General features: G+C 39.5%; 1 protein-coding gene across 1 annotated transcript in view; it reads left to right on the top strand.

The window, feature by feature from the left end:
* Positions 1-583: 583 nt before the first annotated feature.
* cacna1c (calcium channel, voltage-dependent, L type, alpha 1C subunit) overlaps positions 584-25,183 on the top strand; it is an 880,695-nt gene continuing 856,095 nt past the window's right edge. Inside the window, exon 1 of the mRNA XM_060902748.1 lies at positions 584-1,205. Within this exon, the coding sequence (XP_060758731.1) occupies positions 1,169-1,205 (37 nt within the window). The 5' untranslated portion in view covers positions 584-1,168. The remainder of the gene's footprint in view (positions 1,206-25,183) is intronic.

Genomic DNA, 25,183 nt, shown 5'->3' with positions numbered 1-25,183 from the left:
ACACACACACACACACACACACACACACACAGAGATCAACTGAGTAATATTTAAAGGCAGAAATTCATCACGTGAATAAAGAATAATATGTACAAAATGTTGTTTAAAAATTGTTTATTTGTATTCACTGATACATTTATTCCTTCTTGTATTTATTTATTCATTTATTTATTCCTTTTGGCAAATCCTCCCTTAGCCTATTAATATCCTTTTTCCACTTTCCCATGACCAGGCTGGACCCCTGCTATCTAAGTAGTCACTTCATTTGCTTATGCATAGAGCCGGCCTTGGTATAGACAGTGACTCTGGCATTAATAATAATAATAATAATAATAATAATAATAATTATTATTATTATTATTATTAATTTTGATTTATTTATTTCCCAGCCCCCAGCTGGTATGTCTGGAAAATCGTGGACTATTTATTCTATTCTGTAACATCTGGAAGCAGTCACCGATGTCTGCAAAGGAGGAGGGAGAGAAGGAGGGAGCTTGGTCTCTTGGTCTCAGTCCCCAGACAAGCATCACTGCACTGAAGCAGGCGAAGCCAGTTTGGCAAAAAGGCCGTCGGCGACTGCGGTCGTGTTTCTTTCTCATCATCTTCCTCGAAACAGAGCAAGGACGAATCTCAGAGTCCTGATTTTTATTGCGGCGCGCGCACTCAGTGTCTACGCCTGTTTTCGAATCGACACAGACGGGAATCGATCGCAGCGGTGTGCGTGTAAACCCGAGATCTTCGGCCTGGAATGCATTCTTTTTTTTTTTTTAATTACCCTACTTTGCGGTCGCCCTTTTTATGCTGCGTCCAGTTTCAAAGACATTAGAGAAAGACAAAAGGATATTCCGGTTATCATTGGCCCAAGTGGGGCTCGTGCCGTGTTTCTTTTTGGCTAAGGCCCGGATGTTCTAAGGATGCACTGGTTCGTTTTCTTAGACAGCACCAGTGAATATTTATTCCCGCTTTTTAACTCCATAATGGGAATCAGGTAATATCCACTCAACCCACAGAGGGGGCAACTTTGTCCTTCTTCCTTCGTCTTTTTAATTTTCTTTCCAATTTTGGGATGTTTTTCTACCGACCCCCTTTTTATTTTACAACCCTTTTTGCTTCTTTCACGGTACCGATACAAAAGCTGGGCTGCGTCTATGTACAGTGAGAGCAAAAAATGTATATACCGGAGGAAACCCTTGAAAACCATCAAGGTAACGTTACAGTCTCTCTCTCCCCCCCCCCCAAACTCTGTGTGCGTGTGTGTGTGAGAGAGAGATGGATGGCTTTTTAGGGAGGGGACATGGTTCCTCTGACCGTCTCAGCTCCACGAAGAATATCAAGCCAGTATCTCCATATTAGGGTCTCTGCGTCGCGCGCTAATTATAGAGCTATCATCACTTGAAATTTCTCTCAAACTGCGACAGAAAATCGATAAAATGGTCGTCCGTGAGTGAAATCACAACGAAATCACATAACTTGGAGTATTTAGGTCAAGCTATCATCATAATTGGTTGACTTGTGGATTTTATTTGGGTTTGAGCACCACCGCGACCACAGACGCGACAAGTGCACAAAATTCCATTAGAACTGAGTCAGTGATAAAACCGGTTGTGGAGCTGAGATTGAGGTCAGTACTGTTGCTGTACCCCCATACATACACCGTCACAAGACGAGTGGTGCAGATTGAAAAGAAAAAAACATTGCATGCAAAATTAATCAATTAATCAGACACATTTGGATTATTTTTTCGTGGTATATATAAGTACAGGGAATGTCTCTAGCCAATTATATGGTATCAGATTAAAATATCATGACTATATTATATATATCGAGTATTTCTTATTGTAGGATTGCAATAAAATAAGATTACAAGGCTTAAAAAAAACTAATATTCAGCTTGAAAATTTCTTATTCTTATTGGCAAACAATTAGCAAAATTATCTGCCAATAGAACAAGATAATTTCAAGCTTAAAAATGAGGAAAAAATGTCTAGAATTAGGCTTGTCTTATATTTGGTTTCTTGCTATTTTATGAAATACTCGATAAATGTGACTATATTTGAGATATTTTCACTAAGCTATAATTTTTTTTGCAGTTCTTAGAAAATCTTTCCTCTCATTTTTTGTTTACCTCAAAAGCTTTAACAGTCTAGCCTGAGACACATTTGTTTTAGTTCTAAATGTAATGCCCACACATTGAACATGTCTTACTTTACAAGGGTGAATCAAAGTGTGACCTAAATCAGAACTGAACTGTATTTCTTTTTAGAGGAATCTGGAATTTGTAGAGGAATTTCTAGAGGAAGAGCTGGAATGCCTGTGATGAACAAAATTGAGATTATGCAGGAAAACGGTGCGCTTTTGCGACACCTACAGTTTTTTGCAGTAAATAATGCAAAATAAAAAATAAAAAGTTTTCTTTCTCACCCTCATATTTTATAAACATCTGTATAGAGTATTTATTTGTATTTTTATAGATTAATTTTTTTATGTTACTAGCAGGTGGGACATGAATCATAGCCCACTGCCAAGCCTTTGCTAACACATGAGCACAACACAAATTCACAACATAATGTAAGTGAACATTTTGTATCCCTCATTAAACAGAGCCAACTAAGCCAACCATCACTGATGGATGAGAGGTGAGGTTTGATAAAAGTAGTGTTTATGTTAGTGCACTTGTTTTTGTGCTACTGGAGTTACAGGGAGAAACAGGTTCGGACAGCTGCTATATTAACACACAGATAAGCACAAGGGAGAATTCTGAAAAACTACAGTGAACCATGATATCTTTTCAATGGGATGTTTTCTGAATTCTTAGGATTGATGTTTTCACTTCCAAGTCTTGATAGCCTTAAATACTTAAAATCAACAAAACCATTAACCTATACACTGCAAAATCCTGGTGGAGCTTTAATATTTTCACATGTTGCTTTTTTAATCACTGAGGGACATTCAAAGAACATGAATGGAAATGGATGAATGCCTTATTTTTAGAGTCAAGTACGTGAGTGTTTATGGATCTTTTAATAACATGCCTTTACTGCCAGTATTCAGCATTGCAGCTAGTGGTATGGAAATGTGACTGGCTAGCATTTTTATTTCTTGTTGGAGAGGTGTTACTGATTGCAAAACAGGTGAATTTGTACACTTGATCAAGATAATATAACTGTTATAATATACTATTAAAAATAACTGTATAATATACCATTAAAAGTGTATGTAATGCATCTATATTTTATAAGTTATATTATTTATAATACTAGGTGTTAGATGACCTTTAAATGCTTTTAGGCTCTATGAGCCATGTGGTGCAATGAACATTAGATACTTACTTACTTGCTGCTTCTTAATAGTACTGTTTTAATTATAGTTAATGTTTTTCTCTGTGTGGTTAATTCCTGAACTGACACTATCACAAACCCTGGCTTGCAATACAATGCCTTTGCCCCTAGCCTTAGGAACATTCACATTCAGTTATTGCTGTAAGTACACCCTAAATGTGATGATTCACTGGGCAACTTTTTGGGCAATGTTGCCAGGCAATGTTGCTGGGTGCTTCAACACTTTTCCATTGAGATTGGGTGACATAATTTCTATCTGAATGATTTTGATCATTTTGGGCAACTTTTTAAGATCATCCAGTCAGAGTGGTAGCAGCGAATCACATGACCACCTGAGAGCTTCTGAAATTTTCAACAAAGATGGCAGAGTCTGAACAGCAGTGGAGTGAAAAAAAAAAGTGAGACAACTTATATTTTATATTTTATGTGCTCAGGTTGTAATTAAGACATCAATTTTTTTCAGCTAAGTGTAAACTGGCGTTAGCTAACCATCACTCCATAGAGATTGAATAGGATTTAGCTAACTAGTGGTGGTTTTTGCTAACATAGCTGAAAGTTATCACGAGCTATGTAGCGATAACATTAGCTGTCTTGCGTCAAGTTAAAAGTGATGGGCAGCTAATTGTTTTTTTTTTGTGTGAGGTGTAAAAGAGATTATCTAAGTGACAGCTGCAGATGTTTCAGTGTCCATCTTTGCAGCATCTGTCTCCCTGGCAATAGATTTGCTCTTATCTGATTGGTTGTTGCCATTTGTCTGTTGCCCTAATTAATTACCCTGTGTCTCACCTGGTTACCCATTGCCAGCAACATTGCCCAAAAAATTGCCCCATGTATCATCACCTTAAGGGTGCAGGCACACAGTTCTGCAGGTAGCCAGAGAAAAATTGCTTCAGAGGGGAGACAGTCACTTTGTGTGCTTCTGGATTTGTTTTCAGCATGTAAGAAAATGGGGGATTTTCTACAGCATACAAAGACATTCTATATAATTGTCTGCTTCCAACTTTGTGGTAACAGTTTGGGGAAGAACCACATATAGGTATGATGGTCAGGTGCCCACATACTGTACACATACTGGCCACATAGGCTTGCTTTGGTGGATACTGTGCTTTATTGTCAATTCTGTATCTAGAGTATGGGGAGTAGAAACTGTAGTGAACAGACACCTACAGTGTTCACATCTTAAAAGGAATATAAGGAATTAATGTGAAATGAATATGAAATGAATATGTATTTTACTGGAGGCATCCTTCAGTGAGCATCCTTCAATCATTATGGGAGACATGATGGCTTTTGCTTATGTCCAAATAAAGCTTGCACACATGTACTTTGACACAGATGGTCTTTCAAATGCTTTCAGATCATATATTGTCTTTGCATGTATTAATCTCCCTGTTTCTGCTGCTGAGAAGCACCCTCATAGCATGATGCTGCCACCACCATGCTTCACTGTAGGGATGGTATTAACTAGTTGATGGGCAGTGTCTGGTTTTCTCCAGACATATCACTTGGAGTGCAATTACATTTTTTTGTATCATCAAACAGAGACTCCTTCTCTTCACTCTGTTGGAGTCCTTTTATGTCTTTTGCTTAGGAGTAGCCTCTGTGTTGCCGATCTACCATGAAGGCCTGATTGATGGAGTATTTCTGAGATGGTTGTCTTTCTGGCAAGTTCTCCCATGTATGTGGATAACTTAATCTCTGTTACATGTTGCTTGGTGTATTGGTTACTGAAATTGGACAGATAGCCAGCTGTAGGAAGAATCCTTGTGATTACAAATGTCTCAAGCCCTCTGTACTTCTGGGATCATGCAAAGGTTTAAAATTGATTTATGCCCTTACTCAGATGTACTATATATCTTGACAGTAGATGATTACAGAGGCCAACAGAAAGTTGTCTGGACTTTATGGCTTGGTTTTTGGTCTGAAGTGCACTGTGAATTGTGGGACCCGACTGAATCAATTGATAAATCAATCAGGTGGACTCCCATCAATCTCTAGATAATCAAATCAAACAGGGTTTACCTGAGCTTAATTTGGAGAGCTTTTAGCCAGGGGTCTGAATACTTATACTGATATTTCAGTTTTTGATTTTCTTTTCTTAATAAATTTACAAAACATTCTAAAACCCTGTATTTGCTGTCATTATGGATTATTGTGTGTAGGTTAATGGACAAAAAAAATCAATTTAATCCATTTCAAATTCAGTATACAGTATATGATAAAATGAAGTGTTAAAAAAACAAAGGGGTCTGTAGTTTCTGAACCCATTGTATATTATAATGAATAAAACATAACTACAAGAAATACTACACATATTTACACAGCAACATACAGAATAAAACATTTAGACCCATGGAAGAAAGTTCGCCTCACCTGGCAACACTGCAAATTTATAAAGTTTAATTGACTTATAGCCCCTTCAAACCCCTAGTGGTGCACAATATAGATGTACAAAATACTGTTCCAAATCATGCACTTGTGGTCTTGCTCTCACTACTCACTTTTTTCAGAACCACACTAATACTGGGTACCACCCACCTTTATTCTCAGAGCAGCCTCAGTTCTTCATGGCATGGATTCAGCAAGACATTCATTCTGTGAATCTTCCATTCTACCACATCCCAAAGCTGCCTTATTAGATTTAGATCTGGTGATTGAGGAGGCCACTGAGGTAGACTGAACTCATTGTTGTGTGTGGACAGGTTGGAGATGACTTGTGCTGTGTGACATAATGTGTTACAATGCTGGAAGTAGCCGTTATAAGATATAAATGCATGTGGTCAGCAATAATGCTCAGATAGGATATGGCATTACAGTGATGCTCAACTAGTATTAAGGGGTCCAATCTGTGCCAAGACAACATTCCCCACACCATTACACCATCAGCAGCCTGAACTGATGACACAAGGCAGGCTGGGTCTAGGGATTCATGCTGTTGATGCCAAAGTCTGATCCTACCATCTGTTTGTTGATGATGAATCTCGATTCATGTATTAATTGTGTATTCGTGAATCTTGGTGTGTATTCAATCTCCCCATTCAGATATTTATGAAAATGATCTGAAGCTCTTGACTTGTATCTTATGTACTGTGCTGCTGTCACATGATTGTCTGATAATTGCATGAATGAGCAGGTGTACAGATGTAAAGTTCCATCGCATATTTATTTAAAAGATAGCAGTGTTTCTCACACAATCCTCCTGTGACATATAATTGCAATTCAACAAGCAAACCACCAGAAAATTAGCAAGGAAGGGCCACAAGTGACTAACAGATATATTCAAAGATTCAAAGATTTTTTTTTATTGTCAATTCACTATATATCCAGGACATACAGTATAGGAGAATCAAAATGCCATTTCTCTCTCACCTTACTTGTAAAATCAGATAAAAAAAAATTATATTAAGAAAAAATTATATATATGATAATATAGGTAAAAATACACTCTCAAAATAGCAGTAGTGCAAATACAGTACAATATCTGTACCGGAGAAGGTGCTTAGAAGAGTAGCTTATGAGGTGTATATGAACAGTAGTGCAAAGGACCAATAGCAGTAGATACAACAGTAATGCAGATGATTGTAGTGTGATGTGCAAATGGATGAGATAGAGTTTCTTGTGTGAATGAATGTACCAGGGGTAGGTAGTGGACAGAGTTCAGCATCCTGACAGCCTGGTGGATGAAGCTGTTCAGCAGTCTTGTGGAGCGGGCCCAGAGGCTCTGGTAACTTTTCCCTGAGGGCAGGAGGCTGAAGAGTGAGTGTGAAGGGTGGGAGGTGTCACCAGCGATGCTGATGGCTCTGCGGGTGAGACAGGAGTGATAGATGTTCATAAGGGAGGGCTGAGGGGTACCAATAATCTTGCTGGCTGTGTTCACTATGCGTTGCAGAGTCTTCCGGCAGGAGGCATTGCAGCCTCCGTACCATGCAGTGATGCAGCCAGTGAGGACACTCTCAGTGGTGCCCCTGTAGAAAGAGCACATGATGGGGGGTGGGACTCGTGCACTACTCAGTTTGCGGAGGAAGTAGAGGCGAGTTTGAGCTTTCTTGGCCAGCGATGTGGTGTTGTTGGACCAGGAGAGATCCTCAGTGATGTGCACCCCTAGGAATTTGGTGCTGCTCACCCTCTCCACTGCAGTACCGTCGATTATCAGAGGGGGATGCTGTGAGTGACCTCTTCTGAAGTCGACCACAATCTCTTTGGTCTTCCGCACATTCAGGAAGAGATTGTTGTCTTTACTCCACTGGACCAGTTGGCTCACCTCATTCCTGTTGTTGGCTTCATCGCTGTTAGTGATGAGGCCTGCCTGGACAGTCGTGCCATCTGCAAACTTGATGGTGTGGTTGGTGCAGTCATGGGTCAGCAGGGTGAAGAGCAGCGGGCTAAGCACACACCCTTGTGGGGCCCCTGTGCTCAGCATGATGGTCCTGGAGGTGTTACTGCCGACCCGAATGTTCTGTGGCCTCCCTGTAAGAAAGTCCAGTTACAAAGAGAAGTGTTGAGTCCCAAATGTCCAAGTTTTTGTATTAGCTGCTGGGGAATGATTGTGTTGAATGCTGAACTATAATCCAAGAACAGCATTCGCACATAGGTATTCTTTGAGTCCAGGTGAGTGAGGGCTGGGTGTAGAGCAGCGGTGATAGCATCCTCTATGGACCTGTTTGACCTACAACCCCGATTCCAAAAAAGTTGGGACAAAGTACAAATTGTAAATAAAAACGGAATGCAATGATGTAGAAGTTTCAAAATTCCATATTTTATTCAGAATAGAACATAGATGACATATCAGATGTTTAAACTGAGAAAATATATCATTTAAAGAGAAAAATTAGGTGATTTTAAATTTCATGACAACAACACATCTCAAAAAAGTTGGGACAAGGCCATGTTTACCACTGTGAGACATCCCCTTTTCTCTTTACAACAGTCTGTAAACGTCTGGGGACTGAGGAGACAAGTTGCTCAAGTTTAGGGATAGGAATGTTAACCCATTCTTGTCTAATGTAGGATTCTAGTTGCTCAACTGTCTTAGGTCTTTTTTGTCGTATCTTCCATTTTATGATGCGCCAAATGTTTTCTATAGGTGAAAGAGCTGTACTGCAGGCTGGCCAGTTCAGTACCTGGACCCTTCTTCTACGCAGCCATGATGCTGTAATTGATGCAGTATGTGGTTTGGCATTGTCATGTTGGAAAATGCAAGGTCTTCCCTGAAAGAGATGTCATCTGGATGAGAGCATATGTTGCTCTAGAACCTGGATATACCTTTCAGCATTGATGGTGTCTTTCCAGATGTGTAAGCTGCCCATGCCACATGCACTAATGCAACCCCATACCATCAGAGATGCAGGCTTCTGAACTGAGCGCTGATAACAACTTGGGTCGTCCTTCTCCTCTTTAGTCCAAATAACACAGCGTCCCTGATTTCCATAAAGAACTTCAAATTTTGATTCGTCTGACCACAGAACAGTTTTCCACTTTGCCACAAGGCAAGGCAAGGCAAGTTTATTTATATAGCACATTTCATACACAGTGGCAGTTCAATGTGCTTTACAGAAGTAAAAGCAAAACAGTAAACAATAGAGAATAAAATTACATAAAATAAATGGGAAAAATATAATAAGAATTAAACAATAGTAGAAATAAAATAATAAAATGAAGTAGAAGTTCAAATAGGGGGAGAAAAAAACAGCAGAATAAAATAGAATAAAGTTAAGTAAAATTTGAAACATGCAGAAACTGTAAAAGTACAGATTATAAAACATGTAAAGAAGACAATATTAATTATTTAACAGAAAGCATCTGAAAACAGCTTGGTCTTTAACCTAGATTTGAAGCTGCCAACAGCAGGAGCATTTTTAATGTCCTCTGGCAGTTGGTTCCATAGTTGCACTGCATAGTAGCTAAAAGCAGCTTCACCATACTTTGTTTTAACAACAGGTCACAGGCCACAGTCCATTTTAAATGAGCCTTGGCCCAGAGAAGATGTCTGCGCTTCTGGATCATGTTTAGATACGGCTTCTTCTTTGAACTATAGAGTTTTAGCTGGCAACGGCGGATGGCACGGTGAATTGTGTTTACAGATAATGTTCTCTGGAAATTATTCCTGAGCCCATTTTGTGATTTCCAGTACAGAAGCATGCCTGTATGTGATACAGTGCTGTCTAAGGGCCCGAAGATCACGGGCACCCAGTATGGTTTTCCGGCCTTGACCCTTATGCACAGAGATTCTTCCAGATTCTCTGAATCTTTTGATGATATTATGCACTGTAGATGATGATATGTTCAAACTCTTTGCAATTTTACACTGTCGAACTCCTTTCTGATATTGCTCCACTATTTGTCGGCGCAGAATTAGGGGGATTGGTGATCCTCTTCCCATATTTACTTCTGAGAGCCGCTGCCACTCCAAGATGCTCTTTTTATACCCAGTCATGTTAATGACCTATTGCCAATTGACCTAATGAGTTGCAATTTGGTCCTCCAGCTGTTCCTTTTTTGTACCTTTAACTTTTCCAGCCTCTTATTGCCCCTGTCCCAACTTTTTTGAGATGTGTTGCTGTCATGAAATTTCAAATGAGCCAATATTTGGCATGAAATTTCAAAATGTCTCACTTTCGACATTTGATATGTTGTCTATGTTCTATTGTGAATACAATATCAGTTTTTGAGATTTGTAAATTATTGCATTCTGTTTTTATTTACAATTTGTACTTTGTCCCAACTTTTTTGGAATCGGGGTTGCATATGCAAACTGGAATGGGTCATAAGAGGGAGGGAGGATGGACTTGATGCTCTGCATGACCAGTTGCTCAAAGCACTTCATGATGATGGAAGTCAGTGCTATGGGCCGATAGTCGTTATAGCTGGATGGAAGGGGCTTCTTTGGCACTGGTATTATGGTTGTAGCTTTGAAACACATGGGGACAACAGCTTGGTTCAGGGAGATGTTAAAGATGTCAGCGAGGACATCCTTGAGCTCCATGGCACAGTCCTTCAGAACACGACCAGGTATGTTGTCTGGTCCAGCTGCCTTATGTGAGTTGATCCTGGAGAGCACATGTTCCACTGTCTTCAAGTGCCTGATACCTTTTTGTATTGTTTCCCTCTTGTGGAAAATGTTAAGCTGAACCCTGTGGAACTTATTCATAATTTACTGTATATCCATTCTTCTATTCCACCCTCTTAGTTTTAATGTCATACATTTTTCTGTATGATAAATGCATATTTTTCCTTTCAAACTGTTTGTAAACCTCTGCCAGTATCACTGACTTGTAATGTACATTGGGGCCAATTTTACACACACACACACACACACACACACACACACACACACACACACACACACACACACACAGTTTCAACTATGCATGACTGGGTTCATGCTACATTTCCTTCAAATATTAAACATGGTAAACAGAAAAGTTCTAAATCTAATTTTAACAAAAAACACAAAATTTACAGTTCTGTCATGTGTTCTTCTCCTTCAGAAGCATGTTAGGGGAAAAATTATGAGCGTGTAAAATAATCCACATCACATTCATATTCATTACACCCATGACTGAGTCTGAAACATGACTTCTGATGATGTAAAATGGAAACATCACTGGAGTGGGCTATGAGATATGACCCAATTAAAACTTAGATGTAGGGCGCATGTCACTCTATGTAGTCATGTGACATGACTGTTGCTGATTAGTTGCATGAATCTACAGTGATGGGCTGGTTACATCTAGCCCATAGGCTTTCTTATACCATTCTGTCTGTTTTTCTTACAACTACTGCTGCTGGTGGTGTTGTGCTCGGTTTCACAAAAATCCAAAATAATCTTCTTTAAAATGTTTAGTAATAATAATATAATAATATAATAATAAATTAGATGACATGACTGCTAAAATTAAACATTATATTGATTGTTCTTTTAGCTCTAGAAGACAAGGGTCCCCCAGTCCATTTATACGATCTGCTCCTGAATGTGACAGTCTTAAGAACTGTCCTAAATGCTTCCTTTCACACTCTTGTGTCCTTGATTACTTGTGAACCAAAGTTGCACGTCACCACCATTCTATAACTACAGTCTATCGTCACTCGTTAGTATCTCCTTGTACTTCTGTTCCTATTTCTTTTTTTTTCTTGGAAAAAAAAAAGTTGATCTGGCCTATATATTTTCTCTGTGTCCTGTTTTCCTACTGCAGTCAGAAGAGCCAAGTGTCATAGGTCGCAGACCTTTACAGGATGGACTCTGTGTTTCAGTGGTCTGGGCAGTGAAGCTGTAAATCATACTGGGTGCTCAGCAGCCACTGATTTGGTGTTATCAAACCCATTGTCAACTGCATATCTTCAGATAAAATGCAGAGAGGCCTTGGCAATTTTGGCAAATTGTGTCTGAAGGAGTGATCACACCCTCATTTGGTATGAAATGTTTGACATCACCAGTGTGGCCCATCGGTGTATTCTGTATCTATCCATTGTTGTATCTATCCACTGTTGCATGTATGCACTGTTGCTGTTTCTGAATGCTAGCTTTGCAGGAATAGTGTAATAAAAGACAAGCATTCCTGAAGGTACGCTGTGGGCTCAAATGTAAAAATTGATTTTTCGACAGGCGGAGGCTTGTGCTTTCTGTGTCTGTGTGGCAATGACATGCCCTGTGGCAGATGATGGAGAATGTTTTCACCAGGTTCAGACAACAGTGTTTTAGCCAGCCATCTTGTCTTCTTATGTGTATTTATAAACCTATCGCAATCTATGGCTCATATCAATTAAAATGATGTCTGTAGGGCTTCTGTACTCATTGTCTGTTCAGATATGGATATTATCTCATTAAAGGCCAGAACCTACTGTGCCAATGTTAGAGAGACAGCGTTATTCTAATTCATGGAGTCAAAGTGAGCTGGAATGATGATGGAATTGTGTTCCAGCACTCTCTGTAACTTGGAGAGGGTAAAAATTTGAGCTTTCTCTTTGTACCTGCAGGTACCTGATGGACATGGGCTCAGGAACAATAAGTTCTAATCATATTTCACAGGAAGAAAGTAAGAACCAATCATGTTTCATATTTAACAGGTGTTGTCTGACATGAAGTGTGTGAACCCTGGCTTTGATTTTTGTGTGGACATTTTTGTATGATTTTTTTTTGTGTGTGTATTATGTATCTGTTCAAATTCATTCTAATTGCAGATTCCTAATGAGTTGTTTATATGTGTTAGTCTGTAGACAGTTTATATGCATGTTATACAATCCAGTCCAAAGGTATGTGTGTGGAAAGTAAGGGTAGCAGCAACATTACCAGTCAGCAGGTTCAGGTTTTTAATCGGGCTGCTTTGGTTGTTAATGTGTCAATATATTTCTGTCCCAGCCAAAAAAAAAACCCTCTGATAAGTGAACGGACAATGAGAGGTTTATGACCTTAATGAAGTCGCTCTGCATTTTACAGGAACATGGCTCAAAACAACCTGAAATGCAAACATCCATCCATTATCTGTTGACACTTATCCTGTACAGGGTAAGCTGGAGCCTGTCCCAGCTGACTATGGGTGAGAGGACAAGTCACCAGATCATTGCAGGGCTGGCCAATAGACACAAACAACCATTCACCCTCATAGTCAATTTAGAGCCACCAATTAGCATAATCTGCATGTCTTTGAACTGTGGGGGAAACCAGAGCACCTGGAGGAAACCCATGCAGACACAGGGAGAACATGAAAACTCCACACAGAAAGGCCTTCGTTGGCCACTGGGCTCAAACCCAGGACCTTCTTGCTGTGAGACGACAGTGCTAACCACTACACCACCATGCCGCCCCAAATGCAAACATTATTATATCAATATATTTCCTTTACAAATAATCCAATGTTACCAGCATTGAAAGTTGTTGCATAGGAACTGAACAAAAAGTTAAGGTTTCATCAAATTTTTATTCTGTTTTTCCATGCACATGTTCTGCATCCTCACTGAATGCCAAACAAAAATCAAATGCTGAGCCAGCTTTACTGAAGTCATTTAGCACCCTGAATCTTAGCACCTCCCTCAGAACATTGGTTTGAAGTCCATTGCCCATCCAACCTCACAATTATTTTAAACAGATTCAAATCTGTAATGTGAATTCCTCACTGGTTCACTTAAAGGAGCATATCATAAATCAAGACACTGTGGTTAAGCTAGCCAGATTCTGATAGTAAAAGTATCAATAATTGGGCTGCATTTGAATTCTCAGTATGTATTAATGACGGTGAAGTACCTACTATCCAACTGTAACTGTAGTATGTTCTATGAGGATGTGAGTGAGTAGTAAGGACACAATTCGGACATACTGCACCTCCATCTTACGGTACCTATCTTCTGACCTGGATGTCCACAGATGATGCATATCAGGGATATTATATGGTTGCGAGAAGACATGAAGATATCTTCGAGTGGTGAACATATTCACATGTGAGCGAAGCGAATGAATGAAAATATTTTCACCACGAGAAGATAAACTTCATCTTCGCCCCACCATGTAATGTTCTTTATATTACGTGGACACATCCACAAAAAATATGCAAGTTAATCAAAAGAATTTTAATTTTGAACTGGTTCACCATTTTGACAACACACGTCTAGTCAGCGGGAAAACACTGGGAGTGATGTTATTGGAGTGAAATATAGGAAATTATTATACATACAGGATACTTTTTTGATGGAATAAAAACATGTATTCTGTTCACTTCTAGTGGGTTTCGTTCATTTGGTTTGATAACATGCAATATTTTTAGCATATCACTTATTCTATGTGTATTATGTCACTCTACCAAATGGAAAATGAGCATTGAATATGGTTTATGATATTGCATGGCTGTCAGGACAACATGATGTCACATGTCAGAGATGTAAAACTTCTGTGCTAGCAAGTGACTGTGACAATTTGCAAATAAACATGGCTGCCAGGTTTGCTTCATTAAATATGGAAGATTTTGAGAGAATTTTGAAAGAGAAAGCTGTGTTGAACACCCCAAAGGAATTAATAATAATAATAATAATAATAATATTAATAATAATAATAATAATAATAATAAATATTGGCTGGCTTTTTTGTGGTCTATCAGATATATTCCTTTCAGCTAACATGATACTGAACTCGTCTTTAACTTCTTCAGTATCATGCTAGCTGAATGGAATATATCTGATATACCACTCAGTGCCAGCCAATATTATTTAAATATGTCACTCAGGTCTGTGATGTATTTCATATGAAAAAATGCAAGTGTTTCAACACAAGAAGATAAACTTCATATCTTCAAGCCAATGTGTGATGTTTTTTATATTCTATAGACACACTCCCAAACAAAAAGTACCCAAATTTATCAAAACAATTAATTGATTTCCTTATGAGTGACATATAGAGATTTATGTCATGGTTTTGGTTCTCCATGTCCCAGATGTAGCTCGTATGAAAAATATGAGTGGTGTATTTCCCACTAAAACACATGTCCATATAATATAACCATGTATGCTGAAAATAATAACAAAAAATCTGCAACTGCAGAAATGTTTAAACAATTCCTGATACATTTGTACACCATGGCAACAACCAGCTCCACTTCAGACAGCCATCTTCTTTGTAGTTTTCCTGGGGATTTCTTCAGTTTTTTGAAGGCTCTTGCTGAATTACAGTGTAGTGTATTGTGGTATGTTTGAATACTATGAATGTAGTGGGTCATCTGGATACTGTTTGACTATGATTGAATGCCTACTGAATATTTGAACACCCCACTGCTTCCTGCTTACTAGTAGTATGGAAGTATGAATATTTGGATGCAATCTTGGTTTACTCTGTTCCTACTGAGGTGCACACTGTCACGTCTTTGTTAGTTTTGGCCATAAAATGACTGACAAGAACTACATTAGCCATAAGCCCTATTAGGTCACATTACTTTGTTACACTCTCAGATTACTTACACCTGTTTTGTGTTTCACTATTTACTAACTCTGTTTAACTTCAGGGTTCCTTTGTGTTTCATTGTCAAGCTTTTGTCATGGTTCACCTCAGTTAAGACTTGTCTCATGCATGGATTTTCCCGTGTTGTTTATTACCTCCCCCAACTTTGTAGGAAAGGTGGGCCATGGGCCAAGAAACAATTGATTAGATTTGGTGCAAGTCTGGATATGTATGTGGAGCCAGGATTTTTTCCCCCCAATGTAACTCAAAAAGTAGTGAACGAATTTTGATGAAATTTAGTGTGCAGCTTTAGTATTATCCTGGGTTCAAGGGATTTCATTTTGATATTATGTGGCTTAGCAGAGATATGCACTCTACCGAGTGCCCTTCTAATTACCTCCCCCAAGGAGGTTATGTTTTCGATAGCGTTGGTTTGTTTGTTGGTTTGTCTGTTAGCAACATTACGGAAAAAGTTATGAACGGATTGCTCTGAAATTTTTACCAGAGGTGTGACTGGGCACAAGTAACAATCCATTAAATTTTGGCGGTGATCTGGATCATCGTCTGGATCCCGGAATTTTTTAAAGGATTCTTGGCGGAGGTCTGCGCTCTCCGAGTGCTTTTCTAGTTTTTGTTTGTGAATGATCCTTGTTTCCACTTTGCTTGTTTTGTTTATGTTTTCTTTAATGAAACTCTACTCTTGCATACATCTCCCAATCCATTAGAGAAAATTTGACCAAAATATGAATGCAGCAAGTTTCCTGAAATTCTATGAGAAATCAACTGCACACTTGATAATGGAACAACATCAGCAGATTGCTTTGCTTAAGCTTAAGAGTGCAATTCAGAGGACAATGGGGTGGTCAAATCCAGGGCTAACCCTCACCCTCCATACCACACACAAGGCCAAGGTCAATGAGGCCATGTCCAGTCTGCTCCACTACCTCTGTCTGCAGAGGATGTCATCGCTTCACCTTCTCACTCTGCCGAAGATGCCATTGGTCCTTTTCACCACTTTGCTGAGGACTTTTTCAAGTCTTTTCTTACAAAGCCCCACTGTTATGGAACAGCCTTCCAAGTAATGTTCGGGAATCAGACACAGTCTCAGCATTTAAGTCTAGGCTGAAAACATATCTGTTTAGTCAAGCCTTTTGTTAATGGTGTTTATGAGGTAAAGGAGTAGATCTGGAGGGTCCTCAGACATAGAGTGTTTTGGTAAACTGGGATGTATGGATGCTGTCAGTCCCCACTCGCTTGCTCACTCGAGTTTGTTGACGGTGCAGTGGCTGGCTGCTTTATGTCCCGGGGCTCCCTCATGCCTGTGTTACCTTCTGGCTCTCTCCTTTTAGTTATGCTGTCATAGTTAGTTGCCGGAGTCCCTGCTTGTACTCGGTGCAATATGTATACTGTTCCTACTTATTCAGGTGACATTGGGCATACCTAACCACCTGTGTTTTCTTTCTCCCCCCCCCCCCACCCCAAATCTGTCCCTCTGAGTTACATGGAGTCAACAGGAAATCTTTTGGTGGAGACGGTGGGGACCTCGACTGGCTATCGTAGCCTGCAGGGAATCGGCCGTCAGACATTCTGTCGCATGTCCCAGACCCGGTGAAATGTAGCTGAATTGTCTTGGCCAGGCCTAATGGTCCCATCTGCATCTCATCATTGCTGAGGAGTGTGCTCCCATCACCCAATCAAGCATCCAGCCAGAGCAGGTCATGATATATTTTTTACCATATTAACATGCCATTGTGCGTCATGCCTGATGTAAAGACTCTCGTCTCTGCGAGCCTACCACACAGATTTAATACTTGTCATTTTTAGGGCATACCTAACAACGTGTTTTCTTTCTCCCCCCCCCATCCCCCATCTGTCCCTCTGAGTTACATGTTGATCCTGGGATTGAGATGCTGGCCTCTTCTGCCCCTCGGACCTGCTTGATCCATCCTGGTGCCCTGTGTCTGGTCGGAGTTTTATCGCCCCACTCCTGTGAAGGACGGCCCCATGAGGACAGTTGAGGGTTATACCTGTTAAAACTGTTAATATTATAGTCAGGCTGTCTGTTGTTGCCCAAATGAGGATGGGTTCCCTTTTGAGTCTGGTTCCTCTCGAGGTTTCTTCCTCATGTCGTCTGAGGGAGTTTTTCCTTGCCACCGTCGCCACAGGCTTGCTCATTGGGGATAGATTAGGGATAAAATTAGCTCATGTTTTAAGTCGTTCAAATTCTGTAAAGCTGCTTTGCGACAATGTTTATTGTTAAAAGCGCTGTACAAATAAACTTGATTTGATTTGATTTGATTTGACTTCACTCATTTTGGGCAAAGCCCATCCAGGACCCAGGGCAAATTGTGGACGTTCTGACTGGAAGTCCAGGACCTCCTCGGGACTCTACAGTATGATCGTATGTTGCACATTGGGAACCTTCTGCCTTCAGCATCGGCAAATAATTCCTGCTTGCCACTAACAAATAATTTTTTTCATCCTTGTCCAATAATGGCTTAATATCTTAACCAGCTTCATGAGGTACTCACATGGAATGCTTTTCAATTAGCAGGTGTGCCTTGTCAAAAGTTAATTAGTGGAATTTATTGCCTTCCTAATGAATTTGAAACCATCACAAACTAAATAGTAAATAATAAAAGTACAGTAAATATCCCGATTCCACAACTGTAGTATGATGAATGTTCGGGGGGGTGTTCCCAAAAGCCTCTTAACGCTAAGAGCATCTTAACTAGGAGAGAGTGTTCGTTGTGATGCTTGCTCTACCACTTAACGATGATCTTTGTGCTATGATGCTTTTTGGGAAACCCACCCTAGACTGTTTCCTACTGCACTGTAGGAATTATGATATGGTAACCTTTAAAATCCCGCGAGCCCCATGGCCAGCGAGGGCCTTTCTGTGTGGAGTTTGCATGTTCTCCCCGTGTCCACGTGGGTTTCCTCCGGGTGCTCCGGTTTCCCCCACAGTCCAAAGACATGCAGGTTAGGTTAACTGGTGACTCTAAATTGACCATGAGTGTGAATGGTTGTCTGTGTCTATGTGTCAGCCCTCTGATGACCTGGCGACTTGTCCAGGGTGTACCCCGCCTTTCACCCATAGTCAGCTGGGATAGGCTCCAGCTTGCCTGTGACCCTGTAGAACAGGATAAAGTGGCTTGAGATAATGAGATGAAATTAAGAAAAAACATTTTTATAGTATGTGTGTCCAAACTGCGGCACAGTGGTGTAGTGGTTAGTGCTGTCGCCTCACGGCAAGAAGGTCCGGGTTTGAGCCCCGTGGCCAACGAGGGCCTTTCTGTGCGGAGTTTGCATGTTCTCCCCGTGTCCGCATGGGATTCCTCCGGGTGCTCCGGTTTCCCCCACAGTCCAAAGACATGCAGGTTAGGTTAACTGGTGACTCTAAATTGACCGTAGGTGTGAATGTGAGTGTGAATGGTTGTCTGTGTCTATGTGTCAGCCCTGTGATGACCTGGTGACTTGTCCAGGGTGTACCCCGCCTTTCACCTGTAGTCAGCTGGGATAGGCTCCAGCTTGCCTGCGACCTTGTAGAACAGGATAAAGCGGCTACAGATAATGAGATGAGATGAGGTGTGTCCAAACGTTTGACTGGTACTATACATCTAGTACACCCAATTTTTAGGTGAGCAAAAGTATTTGAACAGACAGTGTTAAAGGAAATAACACTTAATAAACACTTTGATTGCATATCTCTTGCGTGCAACAACTGCATCAAGCTGGTGACCCACTGGCATCACCAAACTGTTGTATTCATTTTTTGTGATGGTTTTCTGGGCTTGTAGAACAGCATCTTCCAGGTTTTTATTTTTATAATTTTATTTTTATATTATTGATTGATTGATTACTGGGGGGGGGTCTTTCCTTCAGTCTCCTCTTCAGGTGGTGAAATGCTGCTCAGTTGGGTTAAAGTGCATATTCTGGACCAATTTCGTGTTTTTTATATAAAATTATGTCCCTTTACACACTCATCCAGAAGGGTAATTTTGCACAAGGCCATCTGTCTACAGCAAAAAAAAAAAAAAAAGTAACAAAATGCATCTGGAAAAAATCTCAAGGGAGTCTGGAGCCAGATTCGTGCCGTTATCTGTGGAAGCGCGAGCAGGCTGCGCGAGCTTTGCACTGTTTAAGTGTACAGCCTGTGTAGACCAAGCGCTCCCATTTCTCTCTCATTGTCCGGTCTTTTGCGAAATGATGAGTACTAATCCCATCAAGATTGGTGTTGCTACACCCTCCTATGATACATCTGTTAACCATTTTATTAATTGCATGATAACGTTGAAAAAATTTGCAGAAAACCACCAGGTTGTTTTCTTATAAACAAACCAGCGCTGACGTAGGATTCAGAGGGAGGCGTCCCGCAGATGACGTCATGAAAATCAGTGTTTGCCGGGAAATTCAAACAGCAAGTTTTTTTCAGAGGCGGACCAATTCGCCTCAAATGGCTTGATTTCAACTGAATTTTTCTGGTATTGCGCAAGGTAAAAAAATTGCAGAGAATGCAGAATGTTACAGATATTTGACCAAAGTTTAATATAAAATAGGAGAATTACTTTGATCTTGCTCCTGAATTTACCCATGATATGCACTTTAAGGTCTGGTGATTGACTTGCCCAGTCTAAAACCTTCCACTTTTTCCCCTGATGAAGTCCTCTTGTTGAGTTGGCAGTTTGTTCTGGGTCATTGTCTTACTGAATTAAATTCCTCCCAATTAGATTGGCTGTATTTCTTGGTAAGTTGTCAGACCGAATGTTTCTGTGGACTTCTGAATTCATTCTGCTGCTACCATCATGAGTTCAATCATCAATAAACATAAGTGAGTCTTAAAGATTAGTGCAAGCCTAAGTCATCACAATACCTCCACTGTGCTTGACCCATGAGCTCATATGTTCTTGATCATTATTTCTCCATACTTTGGCTTTTACATCACTTTAGTAGAGGTTAATCATGGGTCCAGAACTTTTGTGGCTCACCTCTGTATTTATTTGTGAATTCCAGCCTGGCCTTCTGATTCTTACTGCTGATGAGTGGTTTATATTGGCCTCTATATTTCTGCTATCAAAGTCTTCTCTGAATGGTGGATTATGATACCTGCCCTCTGGAGATTGATTATGATGTCACTGACTTTTGTTTTTGGGTTTTTCTTTACAGCTCTCACAATGTTTCTGTCATCAACTGCTGTTATTTTCCTTGGCCAAACTCTTCGATGTCTTGTTAGGACACAAGTGGTATATTTCTGTTCAGGACATTCCAAATTGTTGGATTGGCTATGTCTAATGCTTATACAATGACTCTGATAAAATTTTCCTCTTTTTCCTCTTTTCTCAGCTTCAAAATGACTTTCTTTTCTTCCAAAGACAACTTTCTGCTCTTCATGTTGTTTTGTTCATTTCACCAATAAATACAATCTTCATAGATGAAAGCCATTAATTTTTTAAAAAATTAACTGTTAATTGTTTATGCAATCAATCTAACAAGGCACATATGGGCAACAAGAAACATGTCAATCATGTATTGCAGACTCACCCAAAATGGACAGTTGAAGATTGAGGGGGGGGGGGGGGGGGGGGTTACCTGGTCTTTTTCCAATCTTCATCTGCCCAGTGTGGGTGAGTCTGTGCCCATGGCAGCATCAGATTCCTGTTCTTAACTGACAGGAGTGGAACTTGATGTGTTTTTCTGCTGTTGTAGCCCATCCACCTCAAGGTGTAATGTGGAGGAGGAAGGAGGCGGGGTGGGGATGATGAATCCCAAAGTTTAGGAAGATTTTAACCAGTAGATGGTGTTTTGAGCCATTTTCAACCCATGAAAGGTCAATGTTTATAAAATGGTAATTTTGTCAATATTGATACTAACGTTGATGTGTTTCATCACAGTACAGTCATAACATTTAGCTTACAATTCAGAAAACACATTTAAGTGTGCAGTCCCTCTTTAAAACTATGCACTTTGTAAACACTTTGTATAAACAACTGCCAGACGGGGAGAGATTTGGGAAGAGTCTATCCACTCCATGTCAGGCTCAGCAGTCATGTTTTTTGACTTCCTCTTAATATTGCAGTCAGTGATATGCCAGTAAATAATATTAGTAATATTTAACTTGCATGTACTGGTTTAGTAACTGTTGGACTTGTGTAAGTATTTATTCAACACAACTCTGTATGAGCACATTACATTTACTATTTACCTGTGCAATAAAATCTATATAATCTATACTATGAAAGTATTTATTCAACACCACTCTGTATGAGTTATGAACATTTAAAATCCAAGCTTCATGACAGAGTCTAATAGTGAATGTAATGTGTTCACATTACATTTACTATTAGACGCTGTCATGAAGCTTGGATTTTAAATGTTACCAAATCCTAATTTCTACACTGCAGTAGGAAACAGCCTGAAATATTACCTGTGTACTTTTTAGATTATGGGCATACATTGAAAATAAAGCATGTACAGTGGTGTTTGAAAGTTTGTGAACCCTTTAGAATTTTCTATATTTCTGCATAAATATGACCTAAAACATCATCAGATTTTCACACAAGTCCTAAAAGTAGATAAAGAGAACCCAGTTAAACAAATGAGACAAAAATATTATACTTGGTCATTAATTTATTGAGGAAAATGATCCAATATTACATATCTGTGAGTGGCAAAAGTATGTGAACCTTTGCTTTCAGTATCTGGTGTGACCCCCTTGTGCAGCAGTAACTGCAACTAAATGTTTCCGGTAACTGTTGATCGGTCCTGCACACCGGCTTGGAGGAATTTTAGCCCATTCCTCTGTACAGAACAGCTTCAACTCTGTTATGTTGGTGGGTTTCCTCACATGAACTGCTTGCTTCAGGTCTTTCCACAACATTTTGATTGGATTAAGGTCAGGACTTTGACTTGGCCATTCAAAAACATTAACTTTATTCTTCTTTAACCATTCTTTGGTATAACGACTTGTGTGCTTAGGGTTGTTGTCTTGCTGTGTGACCCACCTTCTCTTGAGATTCAGTTCATGGACAGATGTCCTGACATTTTCCTTTAGAATTCGCTGGTATAATTCAGAATGCATTGTTCCATCAATGATGGCAAGCCATCCTGGCCCAGATGCATCAAAACAGGCCCAAACCATGATACTTACAAGGTTCTTATGCTGGAATGCAGTGTTCTCCTTTCTCCAAACAAAAAGGTCTATTTTGGTCTCATCCATCCACAAAACATTTTTCCAATAGCCTTCTGGCTTGTCCACGTGATCTTTAGCAAACTGCAGATGAGCAGCAATGTTCTTTTTGGAGAGCAGTGGCTTTCTCCTTGCAACCCTGCCATGCTCACCATTGTTGTTCAGTGTTCTCCTGATGGTGGACTCATGAACATTAACATTAGCCAATGTGAGAGAGGCCTTCAGTTGCTTAGAAGTTACCCTGGGGTCCTTTGTGACCTCACCGACTATTACACGCCTTGCTTTTGGAGTGATCTTTGTTGGTCGACCTCTCCTGGGGAGGGTAACAATGGTCTTGAATTTCTTCCATTTGTACACAATCTGTGGATTGGTGGAGTCCAAACTCTTTAGAGATGATTTTGTAACCTTTTCCAGCCTGATGAACATCAACAATGCTTTTTCTGAGATCCTCAGAAATCTCCTTTGTTTGTGCCATGATACACTTCCACAAACATGTGTTGTGAAGATCAGACTTTGATAGATCCCTGTTCTTTAAATAAAACAGGGTGCCCACTCACACCTGATTGTCATCCCATTGATTGAAAACACCTGACTCTAATTTCACCTTCAAATTAACTGCTAATCCTAGAGGTTCACATACTTTTGCCACTCACAGATATGTAATATTGGATCATTTTCCTCAATAAATAAATGACCAAGAATAATATTTTTGTCTCATTTGTTTAACTGCGTTCTCTTTATCTACTTTTAGGACTTGTGTGAAAATCTGATGATGTTTTAGGTCATATTTATGCAGAAATGTAGAAAATTCTAAAGGGTTCACAAACTTTCAAGCACCGCTATATGTTGTACATTCTTCCCCAGAAAAAGATCAGTTCAAAGAAATCCTTGAAAGCCTATGATATTTATTTCAATGATGTCTATGTAAACTTGTGACATCAACTGTATGCACTGTTCTAAATTTCAAAGTAACTAGAGAAACGGTTTCTAAGAGAATTATTTGAATGTTACAGCACCACAAAATCAAAACTTAGCCAGCTGCTTCAGATTCTTGTCCTGGGAATAAAGGGATATATTCATGAGTTAAAGCTATTTAAGTAAACAGAGTGCTGCTCAGCTAGGACTAACTCTTCCCCTAAATATAGCCACAAGCAGCAATTATCAGGGTCAGAGCACATTTCACAAGTTGCATCCTAAATTGCAACTCCTATGAGGTTTCTACAGTACTGTAGAATACTAGAGAGCTGGTAGAACAACATGCCATTTAAGTTTTGTGACAGTTATCAGTTCTAACCCAATTAAATGCCTGATAATAGCTGTGGGCAGCCATGATTTTTAAGTGATCAAGTGATCCAAAGAAAATCAACAGTACTTCCAGCATGTCAGTCAGCTCATTCTTTTTGACTTTCTTTATGTCTGTATAAATGTGTCACACGTAGTGCTCACGACCGGAGTTCGTGGCCACCTCCAAACATGGCCACCATGGACTACAACTCCAAAAAAGCTCACAGCCCTCCCTGTTCAGAATTCTAATCATCGCTGCACCTGTGCTTCATTATCTAAGGTACTTAAGGACTCCAACTCCAACCTGTCAGTGCAAAGTATTGCTCAGCATGTTACTACCTGACTCTACTGAGCTGTTGGTTATTGTGGTGGCCTTCCGTGACTCAGACTCTGGTTTTGTTTGTTTCTGACTTGGATTACTTGTCTAGTCTACTACAGTCTGTCTGCACATCTCTCATACTTGCCAACTTTTCAAAATTCTCATGGGGGAGAAAAGTGCGTGAACGACATTTTCAACTGGACGAGGGTATGACGTGCGGTTGAAACGATAAAAACAGTGAATTCCAATTAATTGCAAACCATTTGAAATTTATACAATTAAATAGTTTCTGAATTGTTGATATTGTTCTATCAATTACTATAGGTTATGGGATTCATGTATCAGGCATGAGATAGCTCAGAGTGAAAAATCTTAAATAATACTCGTCTTGAATTTTAATATAATAACAATGAAAGGGAAGTCTTAAATCAGATTTTTAACTGAAAAATCTCATGCCTGAATATTGTATACATACAGAGACCTACAGAAAATAACACAAGTGATGCTTTAGAAGAATGTTTATAATTTCTTAAAATAGTCACAGTGAATGAAAGTATTATTGGATTGCATCAAATGTGTTTTCCTTCTGTAAGCTCATGTAAAAATACAGAGAAATATAATATTATATATAAATTACATTTTTATAAGATTTAACCAAAATAGTAACAATTCAATTAAATAAATACTGCACTGTCTTAGTACTACTAAAATGCATCTCTCTCACTAAACACTTTCAAAAAGAATTTTAAAAATGCACTAGAAATAGAAAATCCTATCAGAATGCATCAAAGGATGCATTTGACTTTCAGTCAAAGTTTGCTCATTTGCAAACTTTGACTGAAAGTTTTCGAACAAAATTTAAAAATGGCACTATAAATACTACCATACTATCAAAATATACTTCATTCTCCCATGCAACCAGGTATTTGCATTCATATTTTGCCGTTTGGTATTTGGTTTAGTGGCCATGATGAATGACTGCTTGTAAAAAATGTCGGACAGCCTGGGTGAATCCTACATTACAGAAGTGACTGTTGTTCTGTTCGTTGATTGGTTAAAAATCAGTTGACGTCAGCAGTTTTTCTCATACGATTCTGATTGGACACAATCGGGAGTATTTTTAACTTGGTGGTGGGGAT

Source organism: Neoarius graeffei, chromosome 21 (assembly GCF_027579695.1).
Source record: "Neoarius graeffei isolate fNeoGra1 chromosome 21, fNeoGra1.pri, whole genome shotgun sequence".
NCBI classification, from domain to species: domain Eukaryota; kingdom Metazoa; phylum Chordata; class Actinopteri; order Siluriformes; family Ariidae; genus Neoarius; species Neoarius graeffei.
Note: the sequence above shows the minus strand (reverse complement) of the source record. Positions and strands in the feature narration are given on the sequence as shown.